Source organism: Manihot esculenta, chromosome 3 (assembly GCF_001659605.2).
Source record: "Manihot esculenta cultivar AM560-2 chromosome 3, M.esculenta_v8, whole genome shotgun sequence".
In the NCBI taxonomy this organism is placed as follows: Eukaryota; Viridiplantae; Streptophyta; class Magnoliopsida; order Malpighiales; family Euphorbiaceae; genus Manihot; species Manihot esculenta.
In genome coordinates, this window is record NC_035163.2 from 21,256,531 (window position 1) to 21,279,065 (window position 22,535).

General features: G+C 32.3%; 2 protein-coding genes across 12 annotated transcripts in view; one reads left to right on the top strand and one right to left on the bottom strand.

Moving 5' to 3' along the window:
• Positions 1 to 7,976: 7,976 nt before the first annotated feature.
• LOC110611766 (trifunctional UDP-glucose 4,6-dehydratase/UDP-4-keto-6-deoxy-D-glucose 3,5-epimerase/UDP-4-keto-L-rhamnose-reductase RHM1) lies at positions 7,977 to 11,469 on the top strand. 3 transcript variants are annotated; one of them, XM_021752228.2, is made up of 4 exons: positions 8,007 to 8,133; positions 8,517 to 8,607; positions 8,972 to 10,556; positions 10,648 to 11,469. In XM_021752228.2, the coding sequence occupies exons 3-4, from the start codon at positions 8,985 to 8,987 to the stop codon at positions 11,089 to 11,091; spliced, it is 2,016 nt and encodes a 671-aa protein (XP_021607920.1). In that variant the 5' UTR covers positions 8,007 to 8,133; positions 8,517 to 8,607; positions 8,972 to 8,984; the 3' UTR covers positions 11,092 to 11,469. The 3 variants fall into 3 exon arrangements, with proteins under 3 accessions (XP_021607919.1, XP_021607920.1, XP_043810755.1); XM_043954820.1 differs by having other exon boundaries at positions 8,016 to 8,133; positions 8,326 to 8,607; XM_021752227.2 differs by lacking the exon at positions 8,517 to 8,607 and having other exon boundaries at positions 7,977 to 8,133.
• Positions 11,470 to 13,390: 1,921 nt separating this feature from the next.
• The window catches only part of LOC110611765 (alpha,alpha-trehalose-phosphate synthase [UDP-forming] 1), a 52,941-nt gene continuing 43,796 nt past the window's right edge, over positions 13,391 to 22,535 (bottom strand). For all 9 annotated transcript variants that reach the window (XM_043954818.1, XM_043954817.1, XM_021752225.2 and 6 more), the window contains 11 exons: positions 22,224 to 22,312; positions 21,585 to 21,633; positions 19,850 to 19,950; positions 18,168 to 18,355; positions 16,988 to 17,105; positions 16,700 to 16,876; positions 16,503 to 16,625; positions 15,950 to 16,037; positions 15,719 to 15,849; positions 15,533 to 15,631; positions 13,391 to 14,068 (listed from right to left, as the gene is read on the bottom strand). In XM_043954818.1, the coding sequence (XP_043810753.1) occupies positions 13,691 to 14,068; positions 15,533 to 15,631; positions 15,719 to 15,849; positions 15,950 to 16,037; positions 16,503 to 16,625; positions 16,700 to 16,876; positions 16,988 to 17,105; positions 18,168 to 18,355; positions 19,850 to 19,950; positions 21,585 to 21,633; positions 22,224 to 22,312 (1,541 nt within the window). In that variant the 3' untranslated portion in view covers positions 13,391 to 13,690. The remainder of the gene's footprint in view (positions 14,069 to 15,532; positions 15,632 to 15,718; positions 15,850 to 15,949; positions 16,038 to 16,502; positions 16,626 to 16,699; positions 16,877 to 16,987; positions 17,106 to 18,167; positions 18,356 to 19,849; positions 19,951 to 21,584; positions 21,634 to 22,223; positions 22,313 to 22,535) is intronic.

Sequence of the window (22,535 nt, forward strand, 5' to 3'; positions counted from 1 at the left end):
GACATGTAGTCGTTGAAGTCAGAAAAAAAGATTAGACACTGTAACATTCGATACTTCACTAAAACTCGCCCTCTCTTGAGCAGGTCAAGTGTTTATGAAAAGTTACCGTTAGCGTGATATAATTTAGCAGATTTCTACTACACCTATAAATATGGGATCCCTATCAACTAGCCAGTACCAGTCGGATTTCAAGAAAATTCAATAACCAACTCTATTTTCTTACGGTATAAAAATAAATTTACACAAAATTTAAAGTACAAATTTTTATAGACTCATTTCAAGTTTAAAACAATTTATTACTTTCGTCCATTTTATTAATTTACTGATTTGAGTGTCGGAGTGTCGGAGTGACGGTCTACAGGTGTCAACCACCTCATCTTTTGTCTTTTGCATATTGACTAATCGCAGTTCAACTCTATTTTCATCCACATCATTTGGTTTTATTGCTGGGATATCCATTAAATTCTTCATTTCATTTGGATTAAATCTGAATTCCTATTTACTTTATCTTAAAAAATACTTTTCTTCTTGTCTATTTTCCAAATGGCTGATAACTCACGAGTTGCTGTTAAATCTACTGCCAATATAGGAGCCATCATCTCTTCTACCTCTAACAGACAGAACACACTCTCTATGGTTAATAAGGTAGACCTCAACAATCCGAATAACGAGCAAAATAACGAGCAAATGCTCTAGTATATTAAAATGTTGCAGGCAACTCTCGAGCAGTATGAGACTTGAGAGGATGCTCATTTATGGATCCCAAAATAAGGGAGAAGGCTTCCATTGAGACCTTAAGGACTTGAACGGAAGCGATTCAAACACAGTTCAAAGGGAATACCAAGATGGAGGATGAGGAGTCATCGAACGAGGCTCTAAAGATGTCGACTGAAAATTGGTTAGTGCTGTGCAAATGTACCAAAAGGAGCTGGAGGAGGACTATGACTTGGACGATGGAATCCTTACTGAAGCCTTCCCTACTAAATTCAAGCTACCAAGTTTGGATAAATATAATGGAACAGTAGACCCCAAGAGTCCCTTGACAATCTTCAGAACAACGATGCAGCTTCAAAACATCAATGATTTCGTGATGTGCCAAGTGTTTTCGTCTACACTCACAAGTTTGGCTCAGAAATAGTACCAAAATCTAAACTAGGTTCTTTTCAAAATTTTATCCAATTTTTTATGACATTTAAATCTAGATTTATCACCTGTATACTACCTAAAAGCTCTCCTCTGACTTGCAAAAGATCCGTCAGGGAGAAGGTGAGTTTTTAAGAAATTTTATTTCACATTTCAATGTTGAAACAATACAAGTGGAAGAGTTAAATCATGAAATAGTGTGCAAGGTACTGAAAAAGGAAACTCATAAGATTAAATTCATGGATTCTTTGATAAGAAATTCCGTTGTTACCTATCAGCAGCTGATGGATAAAACTTAGAAGTACATAAGGCTTCATGACGAAGTCCAGACGTCGAAGGAAGATAAGAGGACAGAGTAAAAAAATAAATCTAAAAGTTGGAGAGACGAGGGTATAAAGGAAACCGCAAGAATTATTTAGTGTCCTGAGAAAGAGATGACCAAAATAAGTATAAGAGTTCTACACCATTGAATAACTCACAAACACACATTTTAATGTGGATAAGGAAAAATAATAGGTGAAAAAATGATAATATTTATAAAAAAAATTTATATACATTCTTATTTAAAAATAAAATTTAAATAATTTATAGACATATAAAAATTTCTAAAATATTAAATAAAAAATATTTTATATAATTTATTTCATTAATATATATCAAAATAAGTGATATAATATAATAATCATCCAAAATAAGGTATAATATAATATATATCATAGAATAGAACCACATGGCAAAGGTCTAATAATCTGACAAACGGTCATAGAGGTCTTACCCATAAAAAGGAAGACTAGTATACCGTAACACTTAGTGCTTCACCAAACTTTGTCATCTCCTGAGCAGATTGAGTGTACATGGAAAATTATAGTTAGCGAATATAATTTAGCAGATCCCCATTACACCTATAAGTGCATTATCTCCTATCCACTAGTCAGTATCAATCGAATTTCGAGAAAATTCGATAACCAACTATCTCCTTTTATAGTATAAAAGCAAATGTGTAAAGAGTTCAAAGTACGTATTTTTACATACTCATTCTAAATCCAAAACAATCTATTACATTCGCCCATTCTATTAGTTTATTGACTTGAGCGTTGGAGTGATTGACTATAAACACCAACCACATCATATTTTATTTTTTGTATCTTTTGTAGATTAATAAATCACAATTCAATTTTATTTTCAAGCAATCACTAAATAGTTGTAAATATTAATAAGATAATAATAATAATAAAAAAATTTAAAAAGAATTAAGGTAGTTTAAATTAAATAATAATCAGATTGAGATTCGAGTAGAATATTTTTGCAAAATCCCTACATATTACAATTCTTACACAAATACCCATTTGATTGATTTTGGGTCAGAGTACACTCCTCCTGATGGAATAGATTCGTGCATTAGAAATAATAATTAATAATCAAAATCAAATTATGATAAAACGATTTTTGCAGTTATCCTAACTGTTGCAATTCCTACATAAATTCACCATTTGAATAAAGCTTGTGTTAGAGTACACTCCTCTTCATTAAAGCAAAGAAGCACTTCATTTCTGACAATTGCTGGTCACCAAAATAGGAGCTGGTTCTTGGAACTCTAATCACTTAGGCTTTTGCCTTTCGCTATAAAAAATAAAAATAATTACAAAATTATTTAATAATAAATGCTTTAAATAATAGATAAACTGTCAATAAATTATTTTATCAATATTTTTTTTTACTTTAATCGATAAATTTTATTGTTTGATTTTTAGTATTTTACTGCACTTCGAAAATCATCAACATGAAAATATATATCAAACTTTTTCGATCAGATAAGAAATCTACTGTTATCCTGCTCCTCTTCTCCTTCTACTCCTTTTTCTTCTCTTCTTGGTTCTTCTTTCTTCCATTGTATCTTCTCTTTCTTCTTTTGACAAAAACCAAAACAATTGCTGGTCTATCTGCGAGATTTCCACAAAATTTTCTGTCCTATTTTTTTATTTAATAAATTACCATCTTTATCTTTCAAATTTAAAATATTTCATTTTCCTTTATGAAACTTCTTGGACATTACTTTTAACTCCAACATCCTTAATTTTTCAATATTTACAGAGTATTACAGTTATATATTTACGGTATAATTATTGTATTACGAGTAGTATAATTCAAAAATGCATGTAAATGTAAAATTTATATTAACATTGCTCCCTCATTAACCTTTGCTTTTTTGAGATACAATCAAGCTTTTTATACAATTCCGACCTCTCCTATAAAGTTGGAATTAATATAATTTATTTAATTATTCTTTATCCCTTTATTTAGAATAATTTCTTTTCGTAAAAATTTAATTTTTTTTAATTTAATTTTTTTTAATTTAAAATTTTTCATTGTTGAAATATTATATGATTTTATAAGAATTTATTTAATTTTTTTTATGAAAATAGTCATTTTGATGAACTTTTTTTAACAAAGAGCAATAATATTTATAAATAATTAAGTTATCATAAAAATATTTACACTATTTTCATTATTACAATTTTAAATAAGAATAATAATATAAAAGCTAATTAATACCACAAATATTATAGGAAAAATAAATTTTGATTTTCACAATTTATTTAGAAATCACTATTAATAACGTGCTTTTTTTTTTTATCTACCAAATAAGTAATTCCATTGATTTAGTTGTGTTATTGAAATGAATCCCTACTTTATTTCACTAATAATCATTTAAATCACAAAAGCAATCTCCATATTTTGTGAACAGTAAATCCTTTTTATCATGTCGAACAAATTTTTACGGAAAAAAAAATACCCTGAATAAGTTTACTTTACCCCTAAACCTTTTAGGATATTGAAATAAGCTTATTTTTATATTTTTAGCTAAATAATTTAATTTTTGGAAAAAATAAAATAATTGTCTAATATTTATAAAAATAATATTTCTATATTTAAATATTCAAATCATTTAAAATTCTAGTAAAAAATTGAAAATTGAAAATTGAATAACACTAAAAAAAACTATGAGCACAGATACTGTTTCTGTCGAAATAAAATTATTGATGGCAGAATAATTTAATTACATATTTTCAAAGGATTATTGATGGATTTTTAAAAATTTAGCGACAGAATTTATTCTGTCGCTAATCTTTCAAAATTTTAAAAGAATACATACAAAAATCCTAACACGTCTCTTTTATTCTGAAATTTTTCAGTTGCACTTCACTTTCCTCCCCTCGCCTCTCCTAAGCCAAAGTCTCTATTGTCATCGTCTCCTCTCCCATGCCGCTGTCGCCATCGCAGTAATTATAGTGACGAACAGCTCTCGCAATGCTCCCTAAGACGAGATGCTGCTGTGACACAATGGGAGAGGCGGTTCTTCCTGTGAGAGGCGGGTCTTCTTGTGTTGTTCAGAGAGAGACACAAAAGAGAGAAGAAGAAATGGGAGAGGCAGCTGAATAAAATAAATGAGGGGTTAGGATTTTTTTGAGATATATTTATATCCACGATTGGTTTGATTTTTCTCTTTAATATTGATTAATAAATCAAATCAAAATAATAACCGAATATTTCTAAATTTAATAATAAAATTAAATTAAATAAATTAAATAATTAAATTTAATTCGATTTTATTTTCGATTTAAATTTGAAAGGTGTTAGCCTACTAATGTATGACAGATTTATCTTGGCTCAAGAAAGGATATCTCCTGTGCTGTGCTGGATGTAGAGTATTTTGAAGATGTTTCTATTCTTTCATTTGGCTAAACGATTTATGAGTTCATCAGATTTTTTCCGTTGAGAACTCTTTGCATTTAGAAGTCTTGTGCTTCAGTATGTATGGTCTTCTTTCTCCGGCGATTTAGTAGTCTCCCCATCAGTGTTGTTAGAAGCTGCAACAATCCACAATTTTTTTTTTTTGTTTTTTTCCTCTTCATTCTGCAAGCTAGATTAGGAAGAACCTAGGCTGGGCTTAATTAAGTCCACGCGGACTTGGGTTTTATCCTGGGCTTTTTCATTTTAACTTGAATTTGTATGTGTTTGGAATTTGAACTCCTTTATTAGTCTAGGTGTGTATTAATTGAACTTCTAGCCTTTTAATGTATAATCATCTTAATAAAAAAAAAAAGGGTCAGAACACATAATCACAATCTACATATATTGTAAATTTTTTTTCCAAACTTCTAGAAACATCTTCTGCTTGAACTGGTGGGAGTCTTCTTATCGAATTTGGTAACTTCTTCTTAACCGCATATTCGAGCCACCGGCCATAAAATAAAGATGTGGAAACATATGGAGCAGCAAAAAACGAAATTAGAAAGGTTACGCTCATAATTAATTTTAATGGAGACTGATCAGAGAATTCACCTCTTTCCTGAGAATGATGCCTATACAGTGATAAATTTTACAATAAAACAGCAATTTCATGTAATATTGCCTATATAAAATGATAGATTAATAAAATTAGACATATAAATAATTAAAATATTCACACGTTAATTATTTACTAAAAATAAAAACTATTTGGTAGATTTTGTAGCGTATAAATTTTCCCTCATTGAGGGAATCGAAATAGCTTCTGGCCTGATAATCGACAAACTCATTGTGGAGAGGGACTCGAAAGGTGCGGTGGATATACTGAACAAAAGGAAAAAGTGTCCAGCTGATGAGTTTGAAGAGTTGATGACTGCTATTTACAACCTGTGGGTGGGAGATTAGTAGAAGACATGTGTTAAGCGAGGCCAACCCATGCGCAGATTGAGTTGCTAAATATGCTGCCACAGTGTCTACAGGTTGCTGTGTGCTGGAGGTTCCTCCCAATGACTTCGAAGCTTGTCTCACGAGGGAGGTGTGCGTCGGCGGTGCTTTTTTGAGCCTTCAGCTCCTCATTCCCTTATAAAAAAAAAAAAAAAGAAAAAGAAAAACAGGTGGCCACTGATTTTGACTTTGCTCCTTTGAGGTGGTGCATGCTCTTCGACAGCTATATTGTAGCTGTGAAGGTTGCTTTTGTATATAATAAATTATTTTATTTATTTTATGTAATTACTACCTATGGCATAAAATATGTTGTTAATAAAAATAATTAAATAACTTTATTTAAAATATCATTTAAATAATTATATTTTTTAATATTAATATTAAATAACTTAAAAATTAATAATATTATATATAAAAAATAAAAATTAATATTAACTTGAAGTACTCGAGATAAAAAATTTTAACATGATATTTATTATGTCATAAATATAATAAATAATTTAATATCTTAAAAAAAATTGATTTTTTTGAAAGTTACTATGGTCAGAGCTTTTTTTTAAAAAACATTATTTATATAATAAACAATTTCAAAATTTAAAATATAAATTAACATTCTTTTAATAAATATTAGAAATTTAATATCTATTTTTTGGGAAAATAGCAGGTTTATTTAAAGTTTAAACATAAAAAAAATTATATAGATTTACTTTAAAAAAATTAAAAATAATTTTTTTATTTTTTATTTTAATTAAAAATTAAGAATTGAAGAATTAAAAATATCTCGAATATACTTAATATCAAATTAAAATTATGAATGCTAACATTTTCTTTTTAACATTGATAAAAATTCAAATAAAATTAAATTTTCTTTTTAAAATTTTATCATTAAATATATCATTACACTTCATCAGAGTCTAATGTAAATTTAAAATTAAATCAAAGTATATTTATATAAATTTTATCTCTTAGTTTTATAATTTTAGGTATTATAAACAATTTTAGGTATTATAAAACTTTATTCCTCAGATTGTATATCACTAAATATCAATTGTCTTTTAAACAAAGTTTCAATTAAACTGAAAAAAATAGTTATTATAATATGAAAAAAAATTTATTAATTAATTTTTTATATTAAAAAAATATATTAAAACGTTTATAAAATTACAAAGTTTACCGGTCCGAAAGGAGGGAGAGAAGTTTCTTAGTCATAATCGCAGCTACCTTCTTTGACTGGGGAGGCTATGATTTTTTGAAAAGTCGTGGTGAAAGCGAGAAGAGACCAAAGGGGTCATCAAATAGAAGAAAGAGAGAGAGAGAGAAAAGGATCGTGGCGTAAAAAAATTGTTAATCGATTTTTTAATTTTCAAAATATATTAAATATCTTTTAAAATTTTAAAAAATTTCTGCCGGTTAGTATTTCTTTAATTTTAACCCTTAATGTAATTAAGGATATTTCATTATTTTTCTAATACTTAATTCTGTTAAAATTAATAAGAAAGTAATTAACAGATTTTCTTAAATTTCAGTTATATTTTAATATATTTTTTAAATTAAAAAACTAATTAATAATTTTTTATAGTTCAAAAATTAAATAATAATTTTTTATAACTAGTTTCTATTCATCATCTATAATTAATTTAAAATGTTTTATTTTTTTAACTGTGTATATTTATACATCACTAAAAAAAATAGATTAATTTAAGCATTCAAATTTACAAAACATTTATTGTTATATTTAAAAATTAAAAATGTTAATAATATTTCAAATATTACTTTTCCTGGTTTATTATTTATTTATACACATTATTAGTTAAAAAAATATTAAATAATCTATTAATCAATTTATTTTAAAATTTAAAATGTAATAATATAATTTTGAAAATATAAACTAGAAAAACAATTATTAAAAAAAGTAGATTATTAAAAAAAAAAAAATCCGCGCAATTACATGCGGAACCGAGCTCCAAGGAACCTGCAGGCTGCGCTGCAGCCCGGAACCGTACTCCAGGAACCTTACTTCCGTAATTTACTATAATGTCAAGGGTATTATGGTCTTTAAATCCAGAGCCTCTCAACTACTCAAATTTCTTCAGCCCACACACTATATATTCAGCTAATTCACTTCCTGCTTTCCTTCTCTCTCATTTACTTCGCCAATTTCTCCCTTGATTCTTCGCTGTTTCCTTGTCTTTCTCTCTGTACCAGCACAATTCCTTGCTTATCTGGGTTTGCTTGATCTTGAACTGAATTGGATTTGTAAGTCAATCCTGATTTCTCTTTGTCGTGACGATCTGTTAGTTGGATCTTGTGTTTTTGTTAGTTTTTGAATTTTGATCTAACTGATTATTTATTGTTTCTCTTAGATCTATTGCTAAAGGTGAATTATTTTTTCTTTTGTGTTTTGTTATGCTATTAAGCTTTGATTAATCCGCATTTCTTGCTTTATAGTATCTGGATCTCTGCATTAAGAAGCTAGAGCTAGGAATGTTGTTGCAAACATATTCATCTCACTTGGGTTCTAGTAGATTACCGAATTGGTTACGCTTGTATTGGTTTTGTGCGGATCTGTGATGTGTTTTTTATTGGATCTGTTAATTTGGATGGGATCTTGATGATATTGTGTTTAATTGGGACTCCAGTATCTGTGCTGATTCTTGTTGAAGTGGAAATGCTTGAATTTTGATTACTCTGCAAATTTGGAAACAAGCTCGAAATTTGAAGCTTTTTAAGGTATTGGTCAGGCAGGTCTATTCACTTGGATTTTCTCAATTTTTTTTTACTCTTCCTCTCTTCCTGAAACTTTTTTTCTAAAAGAGGAAACTATAATTATTTTATTGATCAGGGTGCATAGAGTCCTCTTTTGTCCTCTGATGATCAGATCTATACTTTGTGTTTATACGTAAATTGTCCTTTCAATCTCCTGTCCGTACCTCTGTAGTGTGACAACTGTGCATTTGTCTATTATTTTTCATAATCGATATTGAAATTCTGAATTCTCATTTCTCTTGTTTACTGCCTTTTGGGGTATAGGTATATCTATATGTATTTACTCAATAAGTTCTTAGATATAGTTTCTGTATTGTTTTCTCTGTAGAAATTGTCTCGGCATGGCTACATATAAGCCAAAAAACATCCTCATTACTGGGGCTGCTGGCTTTATTGCATCCCATGTTTGCAACCGGCTCATCCGCAACTACCCCGATTACAAAATCGTCGTCCTCGACAAGCTTGATTATTGTTCGAGCCTGAATAATCTCCTCCCTTCTAAATCATCCCCCAATTTTAAGTTTGTAAAGGGGGACATTGGCAGTGCTGATCTTGTCAACTTCCTCCTCATCACTGAATCCATTGACACAATTATGCACTTTGCTGCCCAGACACATGTGGACAACTCCTTTGGTAACAGCTTTGAGTTTACCAAGAATAATATCTATGGTACCCATGTCCTTTTAGAAGCCTGCAAAGTCACCGGCCAGGTTAGGAGATTCATACATGTAAGTACAGATGAAGTTTATGGGGAGACAGATGAGGATGCTGTAGTAGGAAATCATGAAGCTTCTCAACTTCTCCCAACAAACCCATATTCTGCAACAAAAGCTGGTGCAGAAATGCTTGTTATGGCATATGGTAGGTCATATGGGTTGCCTGTCATAACGACCCGTGGAAACAACGTTTATGGTCCCAATCAGTTTCCTGAGAAGTTAATTCCAAAGTTTATCCTCTTGGCCATGCAAGGAAAGCCTCTCCCAATCCATGGGGATGGTTCTAATGTGAGGAGTTATTTATATTGTGAGGATGTTGCTGAGGCTTTTGAAGTAATCCTTCACAAAGGAGAGGTTGGCCATGTTTACAATATTGGGACAAAGAAGGAAAGAAGAGTGATAGATGTGGCTAAAGATATATGCAAGCTTTTCTCAATGGACCCTGAGACAAACATCAAGTTTGTAGATAACAGGCCTTTCAATGACCAGAGATACTTTCTTGATGATGAGAAGCTGAAGAACCTAGGATGGTCTGAGCAAACTATTTGGGAGGATGGCTTGAAGAAGACTATGGAGTGGTACATTCAGAATCCTGATTGGTGGGGTGATGTAACTGGGGCCTTGCTTCCTCATCCAAGAATGTTGATGATGCCTGGTGGGAGACACTTTGATGGTTCTGAAGAGAACAAATCTGCATCATATGCTTCAAATAATTCTAATCAGAGCCGAATGGTCATCCCAGTTTCTAGAACCGGCAGCAGTGGCTCCCCTCGGAAATCCTCTCTAAAGTTCTTGATCTATGGCAGAACTGGATGGATTGGGGGTCTCCTGGGGAAGTTGTGTGAGAAACAAGGGATTCCTTTTGAATATGGAAAGGGGCGCTTGGAAGATAGATCATCTCTCTTGTCAGATATTCAAAATGTTAAGCCAACCCATGTTTTTAATGCTGCTGGGGTTACTGGTAGACCTAATGTTGATTGGTGTGAATCCCACAAGACAGAAACAATCCGGACCAATGTCTCTGGAACCCTAACATTAGCAGATGTTTGTAGACAGCATGACATCCTGATGATAAATTATGCTACTGGCTGTATATTTGAGTATGATTCTAATCATCCAGAGGGTTCTGGCATCGGGTTTACTGAGGAAGACAAACCCAATTTTACTGGTTCTTTTTATTCAAAGACCAAGGCTATGGTAATTTCCTTTTCAGAACCTCTAATTATACATATATTTTCATATCAAGATATATTGACTGTTGGTATTTTTTCTTTGAAATTTCCACCAGGTGGAGGAGTTATTGAAAGAATATGACAATGTGTGCACTCTCAGAGTTAGAATGCCAATTTCGTCAGACCTAAACAATCCACGCAATTTCATTACTAAGATTTCTCGGTATAACAAAGTCGTTAATATTCCTAACAGCATGACCGTCTTGGATGAGCTTCTACCTATTTCAATTGAGATGGCAAAGCGGAACTTGAGGGGCATATGGAACTTCACAAACCCTGGTGTGGTGAGCCATAATGAGATTTTGCAGATGTACAAGAGTTATATTAACCCCAACTTTACATGGGTTAACTTCACACTAGAGGAGCAAGCTAAGGTGATAGTGGCACCACGAAGCAACAATGAGATGGATGCTTCCAAGTTGAAGAAGGAGTTTCCAGAGTTGCTGTCAATCAAGGATTCCCTGATCAAGTATGTTTTTGAACCAAATAAGAAAACCTAAACTAAAGCAGCAGTCATAGATCTCATGTTGCATTACAAGTGCCTCGTAGTATTGCTAGTGTTTCAATTCTACTATTCATTCAATTTAGTCGACCATTGTTTTTACCATGCTAGAAAGTGAAGCATTAGGCATGCTTCTTTGGTGTCTTTACCTGAGTTGTATTTTAGCCTCCTAGTCTTCCATTTCAGCCATAAACTTTGAGTAGGTTCTTGATATTTGGAGCCATCTGCAGGCTTGTGGGTGTCTTGAGTCTTACAATTTAGTAGATGTGTTTTCTTGTTTAAATTCTTTGTTAAGCCCTAGTGAAATTGTACTAGATTGATGTTCGTATGAGTTAAAAGAAAATTGAGATAAATTTAATTCTTTAAATTCCAATGATTCAAATTCCAAGTTTGTGGTTGGTAAATGTTTTTCCTAGTATTTGCTTTGGGTTTGGGCAATGTTGATTTTAAGATGCTACTGTGTACTACCAATGCCAGAGATAAAAGAAGGTTAAGAGTTTGTTCCAAGTTAGTTTCCGTTGTTCTTTCCCTTCATGTGTATAGACTACTGCTTGGTCGACGGAAGATGAGTTTTTCACATTTCATTTTTTGTTATGGTGGCAGCTGGTTCTCTGTGGTTTTTCTCTTTATCTGTATCTGCATGACTTCTAATATTCTCTGATTGAAACCCATAGCAGGCCATTTTTCTTCTTAATCAACAAATCAAACTCCAGAGCATAATCAAGCCCTTATTACTTCCATGCAAATACTAAGCTCGGTCTCTAATATTTCTCGTTTTGCTGAGTAGAAAAGTACTTGAAAAAACTGTTGTTTTGAGCTTATCATTTCCGCCTTCAGTTGCTGCTTCTCTTGAGTATTTGATATCCCCTTTTAGACGTCATTTCTAATGATAGTTTGTTTCCAAAATAGAAACACTTTCTTCTTTTCCAACTCTACTATGGTTGAGTCTAAATGTTGTAAGCTGTTAAACGTAGAAAAGAGGCAATGCGATCTGAGACAGCTCCTTGGCTGTTCACTGATGTACCAAGTGGTGAATTCTCCATATAGGTTGATAGAACTAAACGTAATGGAGTTGACTATGTTGAACAATACAATGCAAGGACAACGAGGGCTATACACAAACAACTGGAATTGATTATTTTGATATCCTCTCTAGTGCAAAGATAACTATCGTACTTTTATTATTGGCTTTCGTTGCGAACGATTGCATTCTTTAGCAATTTGACATGAATAACACGTTCTTACATAGAGATCTCAATGAGGAATTTCAATTCAATGAGGAATTTCAATTCGTTGTTGCCTAGAGAATTCAATTCTCAAAACCAAATCAAGTTAGTGAGTTCAGAAATCACCTTCTAGGTTGAAACGGGCGAGTTGCAAGGTTCATGATTATTCTTTCCAGCAAATTTCGATCTAGAATTGAGGTTTTTTAATTTTAATTTTAATTTTAATTTTTATTTTAACCATGCAATTGAGAGGCCTTAGTGATTCAGGTTGGGCAGGTTGCATAGATGTTCTCCACAAGATTTTATGTTTTCTTTGGGTAATTCCTTGATGTCTTGGAAATCAAAGAAGTAGAGAGCATGATATTACAATCTTCTTCTGAAGCAAAGTATTGTGCCTTAGCATCTGTAACGTGTGAGATTCAATGGCTGACATGCTAAATAATCTCCACATCCCATATAAGCAACCAGCACTGATATGCTTCGCTATATAGTTGTGAGATTTATTGTACTTTCAAAAAGAAAACAAAAGTTCGATATTCGGTGAAGACATTAGCGAAAGAGAGCATGACTTTTGGAGAAACTATTCTTGCCTCTCAAAGAGAAAACTGAAGCCCATGATCAATAATAAATCATAACCCTTTGAAAGTTCTTAGAAAATCTTGCAATCTCCTTCAAAACAGAGTATAAATGTTTAAAGAATAAGAGGGAAAGGAACCTGTTTCTTGATCAAAATGATAATTCATTTTCTTTAGAAAGTGTAAAATAAAGACCCTAAAACTTCGGTTAATCAAGGGCATTATCCCATTAACTAATTTTGTGCTCCAATCTTGAGTTCTTCAGTGGACTAGAAAAAAAAAAAAAAAAAAAGAGTTAAATACAAAGATTACAATAATCATTGCATAAAATTTTCAATTTCCATAGGATCTCCATTTCTCATACTTAAATTGTTTTCTGCTTTAATTAATGTACTACTACTGTTCTAGCATCAGCCCATACATAATACATAATTTGGATAATCTATAACAATTTCTTTAATTAATTCTGTGCGCGATGCTTCAAATGATCATATAAGCAAAAAAGCATAAGAAAAATTACCATATAGATTTTGCAAAAGAAATTCACTGTGGTTTGATCCTGTTCTCTCTATTAATTTCTGATCTCTCAATTTGATGCTTTCAGTTAAAGTTAAACCAAGGTTCCTGTTAAGGTAGGCATAAAATAACTAGTGATGCTATATCATTCACATCTACAAAGCGATCTCTCTGTCGCTTGATATGCTTTCAAAATCCAGCCCCTGGTTCTTGAAACTTTCGGTTCCTGAATGAGAGGATGCATCACAGGACACTTGAGATAGAAATCTTGTAAATAGTCTCAAGGAGATGCATTGGCTAGTTTCTTCAGAAAGGAGACAACATCATCTGAAGATTGAAGTAGATAGCGAGCATTTGTTCGAGTTCGTCCGACAGCACAAGAGAAGTAATTATCTCCCTTGAGATCAAGAACATTCCATGAAATCTTCTCTGGTGACTGCCTCCGACCACTCGCACAGCTATTGTTGGTCATTTTCTTGTCAAGATTTGGTGAAGGTCGTGACTTACCTTGAGACGATTTGGACCCACTTTTAGCTGGAAGCTTCGGAGGAGGACGCTTTTCCCCTGGCGACTTCAAGCCGTCAGTTTGCTTGGTTCTTGCAATACCTACGCCATCAGAAGGTAGCACCGGCTCAAAGAAGGTGTACACATCTTCATCCTGACAAAATAGGGGAAGCAAAGTTTATATTACAAGGGAACATTCCATTCCTTAGAGCACAATCTTATAAATTCAAATAAAGCTTTTCCTGATTCTCCCAAGTCCACTTCATAAACAGCTTAAAGGTGATCAACTGTGAAATGAAGAATTTACAATCTCTTTTCAAGCATACAAGGAAGCTATGATTCGAAAAGTGGCCTAAGAAGTGGAAGCTAGAGACATCTTAGCAATCAGAACTCAGAACTGTTGCATGCAGTGGCTTCTCCCAAAGCAATGATCCTACACCCAGCCCAAGGTGCATTAGCCAAGTACACAGCTTATGCAACTAAATACTGTTAATTCCATGCCAAATGAGTCCCACACAGAAAAATTATTGTTGGGATACAGGTCACACAAGCAGGTGCTTCATAATCAGTATTAAAGGCCATTTTTATTTATTACATCATAGCATAGAGGAATTCATCGACAGCATGGCAATTTGAACTTGTGTTTCATTTTTTTTTTTTCTCAAAGAACTTGTGTTTCATGTGAAGAGTAGAAAAGAGACCATAAAACAGTGAGACAGTTCATAAAATCTGGGGGTGATGGTTGTCGATATTTGGAATCCTCAGGCAGGTTCACAGAGTTGCTAATTAAAGTGAATATGTGTTACATGTTCACAACTACTAGTTTCCAGCATTTCAGTTCTGAATCACTGTCAATTTAACAACTATTGCACACAGTAGAAGCTCAATGAAAAACAAAAATATGCAATGAGCTTAAACTCATTTTGATCAAATTTATCTCTGTATGGGTTTACAGATGGTGGGTGAGAATAAAGTTGTTGGCAGAAGAAAAAAGTTGTAGTTTTGACTCCTTGTATCAATGACCATTGTTACTTGCTAAAGCCATAAAATAATGAGCACATTGGACCACATCACTCCATAACACCTGTACTGTCCTGTATAATGTTATTAAACCTGGCCCGGAGGTAGACCCAGAGAAGGGACTAGCTTGATGGGTTTGCAGTCCAACCAGCGGGACATTAAAAAATTAATTAAATATTATATAAATTGATTATAACACCTATCAATATAAAGAAGTTAATACTTATATATTTTAGTTATTTGAAATCAAAATTTTAACATTTATTAAGTTATATTTACATAAATTTTAATAGTGTTCAAATTTTAGATAAAAGTACTTGTAATACAATACATAAAAAATTTCTAAAGTGTGTAACTATATATATATATTTGAAATAACTATTAATCTAGCTCAATTGGTCGACTCAAAAAATCTTTTAAGAGGTTCTTGAGTCATTTCCTTAAATTTTGCTCCAATTGATTGTTGAACCAACTGGATCAAAAGGTCACACCGGTTCACCGGTCCAAACAACAGGTCAACAGGTTATCAAAGGATCACAAGGGTTGCAGTTAATATCATGAAAACACGATTACAGTGCCATATTTTTAAGAAGTTTACCTTTCCCAGAAAATGCCCAACACACAGGACAAAATCAATTGGTGTTGTCATGGATTTACTGTGAACGATCTCTCCTAGTATTCGATCAATAGCAGCACCCTGAATAGTCATGAAGAAGTTTCTAAATACAAGATGAGAATCAGGTTGACATAAAAATTTTTTAAGTGCAACAAAGTTGCAATTTACCTTTGTAACACCAACTGGTCTAACCTCAACTGATCTGCTACCCTGGATGACATCAACAGATGCATTAGAAATTGGGCCTGTCCAGAGATGCTGCAACATATCCCTAGCTTGAAGTCTTCCAAATTCAACATCTACAACCATAATAAGATTAGAATAAACATTGACAGAGGAAAGACAAATAACATCTCTTGAAAAGATTATCCTTGACTAGCTTCCAAAACTATCAAATACCTGCATACTTGTAATTCCATACAAGTGATGTTTCACGAAGTTCAAAGTGTGATCTGGGTGTCCGTTCTGTGAAGTACTCAAAGACATGCTGAAAACAAGTGAAAAAGGTCACATAATTCTTTTAGAGGTAAGGATACATAATGAAAAGAAAACTTACTATTTAGTCCATGTGATATGGAGATCATTAGTTGTTCCCTCGATTTTAAAATATACATTAAAATGTCCATGAGATTTTAAAAAATCTACTAATTACTCATTTCATTAGTTTTAGCCGTTAAGTGTTTTACTATTTACTCCCTATAGTACAGGAAAAATCATTAATTGGTCCCATAGTTTTGTAAAAATGTCAACCACTTAATCCCTCCATATTAAGGGCATTTTAGATTTTTGCGCAATGGTTAAAATTAACAGAGAGACTAATTAGTAGATTTTTTAAAACCTCAGGTAAGTCATATTTTTCAAGATAAAAGGACTAACTAATGAGTTTTCTATAACCTAGGGACTACATAGTAATTTTCCCTAATGAAAATGACTGCAATGTCAATAGAAGCACCTTCACACTGTCAACCCATTCCATGTTCAAGTGATCTGGCATTGTTGTCATCCACTCTGCCTTGGTAAGACGTAAAAACATTCCATGTTCTGCTGCCAGCCACATGTCAAACTCCCCAAAATTCTGTGGATGTAGTGAAACAGAAAATTACAAAACATGGTTAGGAAGAAAAATATTGATGATACTAGGAAAAGTACCTCATCTAAGACATTTCTCTCACTCCCACTTAAAACAACAATGGTTGTCTTTGGATCACTACATAGTGCTACCAATGTTTCTTTCAGCTCAGGATGCAACTTAAGTTCCATTTCTTTAATTTGATCACCTCTTCGCCCAGGAGTGTCTACTGGTTCAGTCAACGTTGCATTGAATCCCTACAGTTTAAACACCACAAATGAGAAAAGCAGTTACAGAAATTCATTTGCAAAACCTCTGAAAAGATGGATGATGAAGCATATACAAGTTATAAACCAAAGAGACAATACCAGTATGAGCAACCGGTTATTAGACTGCAAATAGCGTTCAATTGCATCTTCTTCTGGAAGAATAGGTGGAACTTGCCTAGTCCTTAGCTGAGCCTCAATAACAGTATCATTTAGTTCACTGCAACACAGTTAAATCAAATTTTGGATGTTTTAAAATAATAAAGTGCCCATAGTTCATCATAGCACTTACGGAAGTTACAAAAATAACGCTAGCGACATATGATAAAAGGGAGGGGACTAACTCATACAAGCATTAGATTTAATACTTCCTTTGTGGAGTTGATGTATTACAAATTTCAACTCCATCAGATATATGTAGGTCTTTTATTCACATAACTCATCAGAATAACATGTCATATTCAGAAAGTTGATGACGTACTCACTACGTCACTGACTGATAGATTAAAATTTGGCACGCCTGATCTATCTGAATATCATGTCCAATCATTGGCTTGTAAACAGTCAAATCATGTTACTATGTAATTATGCAAAAAATCATGTAACTAGTACACGAGTGGATTCTACTGGAATTTGGAAGAACATATATAGGTTGAACAACAATAATCAAGAATAACGAAATGACAAGCAGATTTTCACATATACTCACAATGTACCATTTTTACGCCCAGTATGGAAGACCTTCAAATGGTATCTTAGCAAGTAGTTGAACAAAATATAAAAGTAGAATTGAAGGTATTCCAACAATGTTAATCTCATAAAATTTAAAGGAATATAGCTCATCAAAATTTATTTCCTCCAGTGTCTTTAATGCTTGCAGGTTGCCAGAAACTACCTTTTGAATCAAAAAGGAAGTTTGGCTAATACTAGAAATACTCCATATGTCAGAGATCAAATACGTGAGATCATAGGACAATAGAGGTGATCTTTTTTTTTGTAATAAATTAACTTGAAAAAGAGATATTTAAAGTTGCTATTAAATCAGAAACCCATGACATCTCCAGCATAGACTTCTTCCTAGCTTTGTAAGCAATTATAGAAGGTAAAAACTGCAAACATCTTAGCCTACATGTGAAAAAAGTCAGTACAGACATTTTAGTCTGTACTTGTGGACATGTTTATTGAAGATCAGGTGAAAATAGGGTTAAGATGCACGCACACATTCAAAGCAAACATCAATGCAAACCAATTGGTTAACCATGTTCATTTTCGTTAAGTCTACCTCACAAAAGTTTCAGCCCATTCTTGAGCAGTGTGGGTTTTCACATGTGCAAAATTATGCCGATGTCGCTTCTCTCTCTCCTCACATGACATAGTCAAAGCTTGGCGTATTGAATCAGCAACTTCAGTGATATTCCAAGGATTCACAAGGATTGCACCAGCACCCAGAGATTGTGCTGCTCCAGCAAACTATATAAACAAATATATTACAAGTTAAAAAGGGAAAGGAAAGCATCAGTTACTATGAAATCAGAAACTGCCATCCAAGACTTTGATCACGCTTTTCATGGACTTAGGAGAGCAAAGTTTCACTTTAGATTCTTAATGAAAGGGACACAGTATCAATACCAAGGATAATCCAGCTTAAGTTACTGTGGTTAGGTGTACCCGCTGAACCAACCTCACTAGGAGAGAATGTTTGAAATAACATCAAAGAAGAAACGCTGTGTACAGGGTTCAAACTTCAAAGCCACAGCATGCAGAATTCATATAATGCCCATCAGTATTGTAACTACAAATATTTATAAAATATATCCTAGGCCAAAAGACTTCATTTGTATTCTGCAATTTAATCAATCAACAGAAAACTATAAGACCAAAATCAAAACAAAGCATGTGCTGAAATTCAACCAAAACCATACCCTGCAACTTCTGAATTTCTGTTTTAGTTACAAACTATAGAAGTAGTTTCTTGATCTTTAAAGTTCATAAAGTTTCATAGGAAATAAAATCTTCCTTTTCTTCTAGTTTCCTAATTGTTGGTTGCATTTGTAAGGCATTGTCATATTTGAAGTTTATTGTCCACTATCTGGCCTGAAGAGAAAGTTCACTGCTTATATATATATATATATATATATCTATACTCCCTCACCCCATAATTTTTGTCTACTTTGCTTTTTCACACACGCCCTATAATTTTTGTCTAAGACTTTTCAATTATACCCATCTTAAAAACATTAAATTTTATTAAATACTAAGAAATGTTTTAAGGGATTTCTTGGAAATAAGATAAAATTAAATAGGTTATAATAGTCAATTTATATGTCACTGTAGTGTAAAAAAAGGACAGCTGGACAAAAATTATTGGACGGAGGGAGTATATTTTTTTAAAAAAAGTGTTGACAGTGCTACTGAAAATCGTTTTACAGGTATATGAACCATTATCAAAGCATTTGATTCCAAGTTCCAACCATGGAATGAAATATTTAAGCAGAAAGATGAGATTCATCAAATGGACATAAAATCAACAATTAGACATCCAAGAAGATTTGGTCAACTGCCAAGCAAAGTGTAAGCAACAGTAGATGGGTGTTTCGTTTGGTGACTTTAGCTTTTAACTTAAAACATATTTTTAACTAACAAATAACAGTTTGGTTAAAGGTACTTAAACTTAATTTACTAAAATGACCAAAAAGGATATTCAATTAAGTGTTATAATTATTAAAATGAGGACAATGTTGATATTTCTAAAAAATATTAGGATAATACAGTATTAAAATAAGTAAATAACTCATGTATAAGGGGGACCTTACTTATAACTTTTTATTTATTTTAAGTAGTTAAGTAGTTTTGACCAACTTGTAAGCCAACCTAAACACCCTCTAAAGATGGCGACTATAGTATCATCTGTCAATTACAGTATTAGAAGGGAAGAAGAAAAAAATCACACAATTAACTCATTACCTCACTAAGAATGAGTACACCTTTCTTTGAATCTTGGCATGCTACAAATTCATAACTAACAAGATTCATTCCATCCCTCAAAGAAGTTACAAGTGCAACATCTGCAAAAGACACAACCAAAAAGTGGAAGGATCATGAAGCATAGGTCAAAAACATGACCAGATTTCTTAAACATTCATGTAACTATCAACAAAAGACTTATATATACTTGATACATGTAAGAACCAATAGTGGATCTAAAATTTGTTTAACATTGTAAATATTCAGACAATTCTACAATCTAAAGTTCAGGAGAAACCAGAAAGAAGTGCTTAACAACTCAATATGAATTACGTTGGGTGAAATAACAAGCTTTCAAATAACTCTTGGGCCATTAACTACTCCAATCAGAACAGGCTCATCTTTGTTTTTATTTATTTGAGGAACCAATATTTTAGAAATGAAACAGCAGCGAAAAGAAGAGAATTATGGAGAATGCTAGAGTGTGATGATTCCTCTCAATCTAATTAGGATATTTATATTATTTACCAGTACACAAATTAGGAATAAAAAATTATTATTTCCCTAATTGTAGTACATGATTCTAGCACCTAATTATGCATACAATCATTGCATATCTAGACTATTCATGAAAGTATCTCAATAGTCCCTCTCAAGGTGGAGAATACATGCCATATGCTCCAAGGTTGTTATAAATGTATTTAATCTGAGAACCTTTAAGAGATTTAATGAGTATATCTACTAACTGATCATACAATATCATCAATTAAGACTTATTGCTCCTCCTATGATTATCCTCGTAATCACCTGCCTTGCCAGTGTTCATAGATATGCAGAACCATCCAGGAAAATACTAATGTCCATGCATATGACCACTCCATTCTAGAAGTAAGAAGCATATAAAACTGTGTCCAGACAAGCACTGTTTTGAATGATTATTCTTCTGTTTTATACATAAGCTAGATTCTACTAATGAGGTATGCAAGTATGCATTTAGCCTTACTATTTTACTACCATAAGAAGAATTTACAATGAGAATGGTAAAATGGATCAAATTGCATCAAATGGATGGAAAAAGTTTTTTAAGAGAAGACATGCAAGAACTAAATTGTATGAGCAACTTATGAAAATAATGGACAATGTTGATGTAAAATAAGGAAACCACAATTACAAGTATTTATCCGAATAGTATCTGATACTTGAAGACAAAGAACAAATATGCATGTATAAATTATAAAGGTAATATTAAGAAACGATTTTTGAAGGGGAAGAAAAGAGATGGAGCTGGTTGAATAGTACCAGCTTGTTACTTGGACTCGGACACGGGTGTTGGAAATGAATGCATATCCCCATGTATGACTTGTCAACATTATAAACAAAAAATACAGAGATACGGTTCTAAGTTTAGATATGGGTGTTTGGATATGTTATGTGAAATAAATTAGAATAAAACAATATAAAATTAAATAGTAATAATTATAGTCTAAATAGATGGTCAAATACAACTAAATATATCATCCAAAATACAACCAAATAACTATTTTTATCTAATTTTTATATTTTTATCTACTCTTCATCTTGAGAAAAAAGAATGCTCTATTAACTATAGATAAATATGTCACTCAAGTGTCCAAGTGCACAAATACGTGTCGAGTACATACTCCATGTCATATCCTATGAAGTGTCGTATTGATTACAAGATGGAAAAATGAAGAGTCGGAGTATCAGGGAGTACCAGTAACAGCATACAACGCACATAAGGCATGGAAGTCCAGAGAGCGATCCTGTAGGCACAAAAAGAAACGGTTTTAGAGAACTTCCATTATCTCTACGGTGAAAACAAGATCAAATTATCAGGAAAATAAACAGGTATTTGGTTCATTTTTGAAACACAAACTTGTGCACTTTTTATTGGTTCTAAATATTGGTTTCTGCCCTTCTTTTAATTATTAAGATTGAACTCCTTGTCTTACCCCAAAATTATCCTTAAATATTACTCCATGTAATTGTTAACTCCCGAATCCTAATTCTTTAACCTCAAGACCAACACAACCTAATTGTGCGCTCTTTGTTGGATGTAAATATCTGTTGCTACCCTTCTTTTAATTATTGAAATTTGAACTCCTTAATTTGAATGCATATAATTTTACTTTGTAAATTGAGTTGGATGCTGAAATTTTTATAGTTTAAGAAAATATTTTCTATTTATAGTAAGTTCATTTATTATCAATTGTCCCTATTAAGAAAACTTCCATATTCATCCCATATACTCGTAGAAACATGAAAATGTGACATCCTTCAAAACACATTTAGTAAAGTTAACAATATGTATACTAGAAAAATCATAATCAAGAAACAATGATAAAAGACATACCAAATGATGTATTGGAACAGCAGTCAAAGTTCCAAATCTACCATTAATGCGCCCAACAATTTCATGAACTTGGCTTGTGAGTTTTTGATCTGAGTATAAGAAAACTCATACATAATTTTCTTGGATGACAAAAATCCACATTTAAATCCGTTACACAAACTTAGAATTACAGTTTCAACCTACTATGAAAAATAGAAATACTTATACTGACCAAAATTTCACACACACACACCAATCTGGTTTTCCAGCTTCTAATTAAATCTTCAATCTTCATAAACAAAATCAAGTCCAAAGAACAAAATGCAAACAAGA

Bases quoted from the DNA above. Each gene is read 5' to 3' on its own strand.
- LOC110611766 (XM_021752227.2), top strand. From the start codon at position 8,985: ATGGCTACATATAAGCCAAAAAACATCCTCATTACTGGGGCTGCTGGC. The intron at 10,557-10,647 runs GTAATTTCCTTT...AATTTCCACCAG, and splicing joins ATTCAAAGACCAAGGCTATG to GTGGAGGAGTTATTGAAAGA.